Below are 10,481 nucleotides of genomic sequence, written 5' to 3'. Positions count from 1 at the left end.
ACAAGGGACAGAATATGATTCACACATTCAAAAATTTGAACCCAGCAAGAACATTTGAATTCCGAGCTGATTTTAAACTGACCATATTTTCACTGGAGCTATGACATTATTCTCGAGTGTATGACTGAGAATTTTTAAACAGAAATTCAACTAAAAGGTGGAGAGGATCTGTGGAGCTGTCAAGCTATTTAAATTCCAAGCCATCCAAGTTTTGAAATTAAAAATAGTCTTCTGTTTCTACGTTAAAAAAATGGCAGTTGCAATTTCAATAACTGTTTGTTAACATATGGCTAATGGCTATCATTCTATTGTTATTACTACCTAACTGCTTCCATAACCTGTAATTATCACAGTGACGGTGGGGGCTGTAAGTTCACAGTTTGATTGACAACCCCAGGAATTTATTAACGGATCCACTATCTTTGAAGTTGGACTTTGAATACAATTGTTTGTTGTTATAAGGGATCTAAATGCCTGAGAGGATTTAAATGCACGGAAGGGACTTCTATCAACAAGGATGTTTTTGATATAATAAATACAATAATAAATACTTAGTTTTGCCATGGTGGACACAGGAGTTAGCATGGAGGGTGCAAGGGGAAAGGGTAATGGGTGCGGGATTAATGTTGGCAGTAAGTTGATAGACAGCCTACACACAATGATGGGAATAAGCGCAGTGGTCATGTATTGGCATTAAAATGGCACTAAGCTGGCATAAGTGCTATAAGGGCCATAGGGGTTAGTGGTGGGAGTGGATTGGCATCATGGGTATGAGCGGGCCAAGGGCAATAGTTAGAGGGGAATGGGGAGTGCAGGACACGCTATTCGGAAGTACTTGGGAATGGTTTGACATGATTTGGCACAGGTGGAACATGTGAAAGGTGTGCAGGGTGTGAGGGAGTGTGAGGGTTGAGGACTAGAGGCTGTAATATTCAACCACACAACTGGAATGAAGTTGTACAGCAGGCCTTTTAACAGTATGAATTTGGCATTTGGCAGTCCATTTGGCTGCCACCAAACTGTTTCTGGATGGGGGTAGTGGACAGTGCGGAGAAATGGGCCCAACTCCAGCATGCACCTATGCCCCCCTCCGTGCCCCCCCACTCCCCCTGCCACCGTCTCCCCCCTCCCCTATCAAGCTCACAGAACAAAGATCCCATTTTGGGGGCACAATTTTCCCAAAGGTGCGTTCAGCAATCCAGTACGTTTTCTGGCTCTGCACGCCCAGTCTGGGGGTGAAACTTGGACCACGGCACAGGCACAGCTGACGAACTGGAGTAGCTCATTAGCCCTAATTTTGCCTTAACTCATTTAGTGAGTTCTGAGTGGGTTCAGGTAAGACCCCAAATTTATACCCTGATTGCTTTCAGATTCATTTGAAATTAACAGAGTGTTAAGTTGGGAGATGCAAGTCAGGCATCCAGCCCAAAGAGCCCCAGACTTGGTGGGTTCGTTAGGTTAAAATCAGGTCCATTGTTTCAAGGTCAATAATGTTACAATCAGATATTTATATGGATACCCTGAATATTTTGATGTGAATATAGTTCCAGCTTCAGGAGTAATGTTTGTTAATGCTACAAATTACATAATGAATCTCACAAAATGCAAGATTCATTTGCTCTCATATATTGGATGCAGCGTAATTACAATACAACTGACTCAATTTTTTTTGTGGATAGTTTAACTTTTAATTCTGTTCAGTTTTAGGTATATGAAGCTCTGCTATGTTGGGATAGGGGAAATGGTAAGCATCAAATACCAAACCCAGTTCTGACAATGATTCCTGGCGAAGCACTAACCTTTCAGATACCTGTGCTGCATACACTGAATTTCTTATTTCAATTTCTGATTTCCAGGATTTATAGTTCCACTTGCTGTCGCTCTGGTCTCTCCACTTGTCCTGTATGGAACAAACCTGTTCATGTAATAGTTACTTGTGTGTTTAGTTTAAAAACGGACAGCAGATTGGCTCCCTATTGTTCAGCAACTCAGTCAACTTAGGTATCACATTGAGAACATTAATTTTCTTCATACTGGTGCTAATACTTTGAATTGTTGGGCACACTTGAACTTGACAAATACCGAACTCAACTGCTCAGCTAATGACTGAAAACAAAGATGTTAAAAATGGTAGAAGTAGAGCAAATCCAGAACAATTCTCTGAAAACCACAAAGATTACAGTCTAATGCATAAACATCTGTACTTCCCATTCACTTTGCTAAGTCTTGAACCTCAGGGATTGTTCCTCTGATTAAGTTTCCATTGCTGGATTGATAATTGTATGGTGTTCCAGAAAACAAAATCAATAACAGCTGCCAAAGCAACACCGCTGTAATGCAGAGTAGTTTGCACACCTCAAGACAAACCTGAAAACACACAAAATTATAAGTTGTACCTTACTAAAGCCTAAAAACGAATCCGCGTGTTAGTGAAAATTTGTATCTGCAATCCTCAGTAAGCAGCACCTACATATCCAACCACATGTCTGTACAGTGCCATGGTTCAATGGCAGGTGATTAATTTATTGTTAATAAAAAGAACAATTTTGCAATGCTGCTGCCAAATCAGCACAGTCTTGAATCCTAGTGCTTAACAAAAATACTTGATTGTCATGGTCGTAAATGATGCCGTACATTTTGGAACACAAGCTCAAATCTTTAGAAAAAGCAAACCTTTCTGGCTGTGCATTTAGTTCAATCCTCCTCCCCTCCCACCCCCCTCTTGAGTTACTGCAACTCTTGAAGAGGAAGTGCGAGTTTGTAAAAGAAAGGGGATCGCAAATATCATTCAAACTCCGGTCCATCTCGCTCAGCACTCCTCTCACTTGTTTTGTTGAGCAGGTTCGGTGTCACAGTCAGAAGCAGAGCCATTAGAAAATGTTCCAGCTTTTGGAAGCTTTTGTCAGTGCTGTGAGCTGTAACTGGGGATGGTTTCTGCACGAGGAATCCTCAGTGGATACGAATCATCTAAGAACAAAGGTGGTGGGGGGGGGAAGATACCAAGACTGTTTTTAAAATTAAATATAGACAAGAACAAAAATCACCATTGAACGAGTCATAATTCGAACTAAATGGGATAATCACTGAGTCCTCTTTATATTAAATTCCCCTTACAGCTTCAAAATCTGAATATTTTCATGTGTAGGATCCTTTTTAACATCAATCCATTTTGTATCGTTATTCATTTATTAACCTACAAAGCAACATCCAATTTTTGGATGTACGTTAAGGAGGATTTTACTAGCTGTTGGCAAAATAACATTGGATACGCTGTCAAAATTTACATTCTAATCGTGTTACCGTCAAAGCAGAACCCAACACTTTCACCATTCCTTCAGTCAATTTTCAGTGATTGAAGACAAGAAATTTTTAAAGTACTGTCAAAACTTTAGTCTTCTATCATGCCTCCAGGTGAAATATTTGCGAGAGGATTTTTAAAGACATGTACAAAACACTTGTTAAATAAGAAAAATAGAACATAAGTCACCAGGAGTGATGACCCCAGACCATAAGCTCATCTTAAGACATTTTTTAAGGCACTTTGTGCTTTCAGTAGCCACAGAGAAGAAGTAGATTTCACATGGGAATTGCTCAAACAAAAACATCATAATAAATGAAGATGCTATGTTTGTTTATTCACCCTGGGATCTCATTGGATTCCAGCAAAACTCAGTGTTTTCCACCTTTGGCACCAACTAGCAAAAACACACTCTGCGCCACAAGTATCTTTTCTCTCTTTCAGCTCTCTAAAGACATCAGTTGATAATCTATTCACCCCACAGATTTTCTATTCTTTACTGCAGTTTGGCTCCACAGATAATGGACGTCATCATCAGACAGCACATCAAAAAAGTGGTCCTTCTCATGTACTCTATGCGACTCAAGGAAGTGCCTAGAGTCATAGAAGTAGACAGCACAGAAAAAGGCACTTTGGTCCACTGCATCTGTGATGGTCAAAGGCAAACCGCCCAACTATTCTGACCCCACTTTCCAGCAATTGACCCATCTGATGCACAAAAGTACACAGTTTCAACTGACCAGTGATCAGAAGTGAGAGCGTTGGCTAATTTTCCTTGCCTTGTCAAAGAAGTGCATAGTCAACCTGAAGTAATCTGTTTACCCAACAGAGTACAACCTAATCCAGCACTGTTTGGGAATCAAAACTGGGGCTGTCCAGCTATGTATGAGTTAGTTAATCATTGGAATAAATCTCATAATCACTAAGGGAAGCCCGAACACTGAACATTTATGGTAGAAGTTGAAAAAAATAGCAAATACACAAAGCACAGTGCACTGAAATTTCAGTTTATTTTATAACCCAGTGATAAGACTCTGGTTGAATCCAACGCTTTGTTAGAGAACTGAATCTCAAATTCAGGTACAGAGGAGATGTTAGATGTTAGGGGTAAGTTTTTCACTCAGAGGGTGGTGAGTAAATGGAATTGGCTGCCATCGGTGGTGGTAGAGACAAACTCGCTGAGGTCTTTTAAAAGACTTCTGGATGAGTACATGGGATTTAATGGGATTGGGAGTTATAGATAGATCTATGGCTTGGTAGGTATGGGTATGATCGGTGCAACTTGTGGGCCAAAGGGCCTGTTTGTGCTGTACTGTTCTATGTTCTATCTCAACTGTAGACATTGGTCAACTCCGAGCAGTTGGAACCTGGATCTGCACACTCATGGAGAGGTCAACATTGAGCATGTGGCACCTGCAGGCCCACACCCCCAGACAGGAGACAACATTAAAGGGAGACTTGTCTCTTAGCTGATTTTTCTAAAGTCAACTCAGTAGTGGTATTGGTGTTCACCTTCCCTCTCAGCTTCAATTGGCCAATGGGTCTGGCTCAGAACTTTGGGAAACTGGGAAGAAACAGAAAGTTCGAGAGGAAAGAGCCATAAAATGGAAACCCACTTGTTAACTAGCTTGGGATGTTGTTAGCATTATTTTATCTACTCCAAGGCCAAGATACAACCATTGCAGAAATGACACTGTGGAAATTTGTAGCTATAAAATAAAGAAGCTGGATATGTTGCTGGAGGAAATTTGATGAAAAACGTGAGTAAATGTTACTGCTCCTGAAGAAGAAGCTGTAAGTAACTGATCAAAGATGATAGAAAAGCAACATATTAGTGGACAGTTGTGACACTGTTCTAATTAACACCGTGGGGCATTTCAGTGAAAGCAGCTCATAAGTCATATGCTGACATATGTAATACTTCACTCCAGGCATTGTACTTAAGAGACACACTGACTCCAATAAAGTTACAAAAATTGACAATATTTAGGTCTCAGAGTATTGCTCGTACACCACTTACAGCACAGTCATTCCAAAAAATACATGAAATATTTTAGCTTGTCCTTTACTGACAGAATAGGCTTCAAGACTATATTTGTTTTCTTTTTGAATACATATGCCATCACCTACTTCTAAAAGATTGTCAAAACACCGACCTACTGCAGTTGAGGGATAGTTTTGTGTGTCCCTCGGAACAGAGGCCAGCTTTATATTATTGTTAACTTTTCAAGTCTGTATGACTTTTCTTCAGAGCTCTAAAGAAGTCATGTGGACTCAAAACATTAAACATGTTTTTCTCTCCACAGATGCTATCAGACCTTTTTTCCAGCATTTTCCAATTTCATTTCAGATTTCCAGAATGCACAATATTTTGCTTTAATTGAATGTATTGCTCTCGGACTTGACAGCAAAGTATGCCTCAAGGTATCTACGGAAACAATACCTCCGTTTATGCAGTTTGGTCCATGCTGGCAAAATGAATCATTTAATCTTGGTTAAGGAACACAGTACTAAGTTCATTTACTTTTTTTTAATGAGCTCACCAGAAGTACCTTTGCCTTTTTCATTAAGTGGTCTGAATCTCAACAACTTTGCTGCAAGAAAATATTTACCACATCTCTACAAAATTTTGCAACAATGGACTGATCTATCAAAAAAAATTACAAAATAAATTAAACAACAGCTTCAATGTAAGCCTATTTGAAGGTTTATCATTAAGTTATCTTCTGACCCGATTCATGCAAGATATTTGGCAAGATTTTAAGTCACTGGAAACCTATTAGAGTTTAAGTTTTTTTTTAAATTATTTATTAATGTCGCAAGTAGGCTTACATTAACACTGCAATGAAGTTGCTGTGAAAATCCCCTAGTCGCCACACTCTGGCCCTTGTTCGGGAGAATTTAGCATGGCTAATGCACCTAACCAGCACATCTTTTGGACTGTGGGAGGAAACCAGAGCACCCGGGGGAAACTCACACAGACATGGGAAGGACATGCAGGCTCCGCAGAGACAGTGACCCAAGCCCGGAATCAAACCCAGGTCCCTGGTGCCGGGAGGCAGCAGTGCAAACTGCTATGCCACTGTGCTTCCCTGAGTTTAAATTGGACCCATTGTTTCAATTTTCATAAATAGAAACTGTTTGTGAGGTACTATGAAAAACAAAAATTTTCATGATATAACTTGTTTTATTCCTTTATCAGATCGGTCCATGTGAAAATATTTACTGGACTAGATTTTCAAGCAGATAAATGCCAACAGTCAGCAAATCTAATCTATTATTTCAGTCTAGTCCCTGTCTCCTTCCATTCTCCTACGTTTTTTGCTCATTATTTTGAAACCTCTTTCTTGTTTCTTTCTTCACTTAAGTAATGTTTAAACTATACTACCGTTCAACTAAGAATAAAAAACGTGCAGACCTTAACGTGTTTACCATTTGTCCATTTTCTCCAATCTGCAGATATAGCAACTTTCCTCTCTGCAGCCACAAGATGGCCCTATCTGTCAAATTCTATATACAGTAAAAAGTCTGACAACACCAGGTTTTAGTCCAACCTATTTATTTGATAATAGGTTGGACTAAAACCTGGTGTTGTCAGACTTTTTACTGTGTTTACGCCAGTCCAACGCCGGCATACCCACATCACAAATTCTATATAGACAGTAACTAGGTTTACTGAACAAGAATGTGCAGATGCATTTCCAATTTCAAAATACAGAAATTTGACATCAGGAAATCTTTTGGTTTAGTTTGACAGAAATCAATGCTTGGTTTATTGTTAAAATTTGTTAGGTTTTCACCTGAGTTCATCCTTTTTTCACAGAATTGAAATACTTTTGGAGATCTGAAATCAAAATAGAAAAGCTGGAAATGTTCAGCAAGTCTGCTCGCATGTGTGGAGGAACCGAGATAAGGGGCAAAATGTAATGTTCTCCCCTGAAGGGAGTTTGGTGCTGCGGTGAGAGGGGAGTTAGTTAATTGTCAAGAGGGTAGTGAGTGGAGATCCCACCTCAATCTTTGTTGAGCTTGTGATGAGAGGGCTTGTGGATAGCCTTCCCAAACCCCTGGCCAGTGAGCCCTTCAAGTCAGAAATAATGCCCATTGAGAGCCATTACTGCCGATCACTCTAATCTGCCCCATCCCAGGACTCCCATCCCCTTCTCACTTACCTGTGTTCTGGGTCACGTGATAATCCTGGGCCTCAGGTGAGTGCTCTTCAAGCAGTGGCCAAGACGCCCATTACTTCCATTAAATCCAGCCCAATCTTTAAGATTAATGATATTTTATTTCCTACCTTTTCACATTATCCAAGGATGTTTTGTGCCGTTCTGCACAGTCACTGGTCATGCATGTGGCCCTGAATCTATAAAGAATTCCTGCTTGATAAAACATGTGGCACTTGGTTCTGAAAACTCTTGCACAATTTTAATTGTTGTGCATGTGTCTGTATAATGCACATAAGGAACACAAAAGAATCAGTGATGCACACAAGTTACATGGAATGTGATCTCAGAAGTGTGTGTGTGTGTGTGTGTGTGTGTGTGTGTGTGTGTGTGTGTGTGTGTGTGTGTGTGTGTGTGTGTGTACACGTTTTTTTTTGAAGAATCAAACTTCTATTAATTTCCAATCATCAAACCCCATCATAACTATATTTACTACACCATGCCGCTGTGACTAAAAAAGGCAATATTAATGATACACTGGACTGCATCGAAGGATTATGAAATATACTGGAAATAACAATGGAAAATGTCAGCTAAATTCAAAAGTACCAGCGCGTTGATTGCTTTAGAACTAAGTGGTTCATTTTATGTTTCCACCGGATAATGCGAGATGGTTTGTCTTTATTGAAGAACAGAAGAGGACCTAAATCAAGTAGAAGGTTAATGTCTGAAATGGATTGTAATTTTTCTCAGATGGTTGAAATTTGCTCCAATGTCTTTTATCAGATGTGAGCAAACCTGATTTTGAAAGAAATTTTGATGAGCTTTAGGCTGGAATGCGAAATATCAAATAGAATGCATATCAGTGAATTAATTGTGTTATTTAGAAATAAATTAACATAAGAAAGGGATTTATACTTCAGATATTAACCATGATATGTTTGCACACTGACAAAAAGATTAAGGGTGCGATTACCAGCTCGCTGCACCGCACGATCAGTGTGGTGAGCCCGGAAGATAGCGAGAGAGGTTAATAATACCACTGTGTATAAATGTTATTTCCTCTTCCTCAGGGGCACAAAGGTGAATATAACTCCCGGGAGAGAGGAAATAACACTTATACACAATAGTATTATTGATATTAATGGTATTATTGGCCTCTTACGCTATCTTCCTGGCTCACCACACTGATTGAGGGCAATAACATGGCAAAGCCTGCTGGCACTCCACCCTAGGGACAGGTTGGCATTGCCAGATTGGCATTGCCCACTTGGCACCACATCTCTGTTATCTGGCAGTGCCAACCTGTGCCAAAGGACAACCCCAGTGGGAGCATCATTGGGGAGAGGGTGTTCATTTATATAAGAACATAAGAACATAAGAAATAGGAGCAGGAGTAGGCCATCTAGCCCTTCGAGCCTACCCCGCCATTCAATAAGATCATGGCTGATCTGTCGTGGCTCAGTTCCACATTCCCGCCCTCTCCCCATAACCCTTAATCCCCTCTCTTATCAAAAACCCATCAACCCGCGTCTTAAAAATATTTAGCGAGGCAGCCTCCACCACCTCAACGGGCAGAGAATTCCAGAGATTCACCACCCTTTGAGTGAAGAAGTTCCTCCTCAACTCCGTTCTAAACTGCCCCCCCTTTATCTTGAGGCTGTACCCCCTAGTCCTACTGCCCTTTCTGAGCGGGAAGAGTCTCTCCACCTCTATCCTATCCATCCCATTCATCATCTTATATGTCTCAATGAGATCTCCCCTCATTCTTCTAAACTCTAACGAGTACAAGACTAGTTTCTTCAGCCTCTCCTCATAGCTCAACCCCCTCAACTCTGGTATCAGCCTAGTAAACCTCCTCTGCACTCCCTCCAAGGCCAAAATATCCTTGCGTAAGTACGGCGCCCAAAACTGCACACAGTACTCCAGCTGCGGCCTCACCAATGCCCTATACAGCTGCAGCAAGACCTCCCTACTTTTATATTCAATCCCCCTCGCTATGAAGGCCAGCATCCCATTCGCCTTCCTGACCACCTGCTGCACCTGCAAGCTGGGTTTTTGCGACTCATGCACAAGGACCCCCAGGTCCCTCTGCACCGTCGCCTGCTGCAGTTTTTCGCCACGTATGTGGTAGTGGGCTGGAGTAAGCAGAGGAGCAAGGGACCCCAGCAATGACCATTTTGAGGTGGGGGTTAAGGAGGGGGTGAGGAGGCTGCAGGCTTTGACTCTGGGGGGATGGGGATGGTATTACTGCCCTGATCGGGGCATCCTTTCAAGATGGTGCCCTGACCTCAGTGCATCCAGGCTTTGTCGGTGTGTTGAAGCCGCACCCCACTGCATGACCACATGAAATACACCCCCTTGATTATTTTAGTAGTGCGGAGTAAGACCTGAAGAGAAAACTGGCCAAAACACACAGGATTTCTAGATGGAAACAACACAGCAACAACCCTCCTCCACCACCATCCGTCGCTTCCCCCTCCCCTCACCCATTGCGGAGAACTAAGGGGCTGACATTCAACTCCAAACCTCACCGCACACCCCCCTCACCCCCCCCGCCCCCCAACAAATCATCAGCCATTTTCTGGAAGGTTTCATCCAAAGTCTTGCAGGATAACCTTGAGAAACCCAAACTTTCCTTATAAGGCATCTAGACAGCAGCTGATTGGCAGAAACATCCTGAGAGAGGACAACAGATTTGTACACTAGCAAACCCCACTCCACCCCGGATAGTGCCTCAGAAATCCTAGCAATCCACTGGAAGACAGTTTGCTGGACTGAGAATCCACAGCTATACTGGCAACAATCCAATCTTTCAGGGCAAAATGTTGGCCTTTCATAACATCCATCCGATATTCTGATGCAGCATCCAGAAAGTACTTGGCTTTTACTTATCCTGCAGTGGAAGTTGAAATGTTGCATCATGTTTGGCCCAATGAATGTCCTCAAGACATTGGCCACCACATGCATGCTGGAAAGGATGGACTCCAAACTCAGTGCAAAATCATGTGCTACGTTGG

The 10,481-nt window shown here is 41.6% G+C and overlaps 1 protein-coding gene across 2 annotated transcripts in view; it reads right to left on the bottom strand.

The window, feature by feature from the left end:
- Positions 1 to 1,135: 1,135 nt before the first annotated feature.
- LOC145353675 (docking protein 5-like) overlaps positions 1,136 to 10,481 on the bottom strand; it is a 370,165-nt gene continuing 360,819 nt past the window's right edge. Inside the window, exons 8-9 of one of the 2 annotated variants that reach the window (XR_013888759.1) lie at positions 2,826 to 2,967; positions 1,136 to 2,367 (exon numbers count right to left, since the gene is read on the bottom strand). Coding sequence is in view for 1 of the 2 variants with exons in the window: in XM_080204448.1 (XP_080060574.1) it covers positions 2,903 to 2,967 (65 nt within the window). In the remaining variant the exon portion in view is untranslated. Of the gene's footprint in view, positions 2,968 to 10,481 lie in introns of both variants that reach the window. The other variant, XM_080204448.1, reaches the window with a different exon arrangement.

Source organism: Carcharhinus amblyrhynchos, chromosome 16 (assembly GCF_965287045.1).
Source record: "Carcharhinus amblyrhynchos chromosome 16, sCarAmb.v2.hapA, whole genome shotgun sequence".
NCBI classification, from domain to species: Eukaryota; Metazoa; Chordata; class Chondrichthyes; order Carcharhiniformes; family Carcharhinidae; genus Carcharhinus; species Carcharhinus amblyrhynchos.
This window is presented reverse-complemented; position numbering and strand designations above follow the sequence as displayed.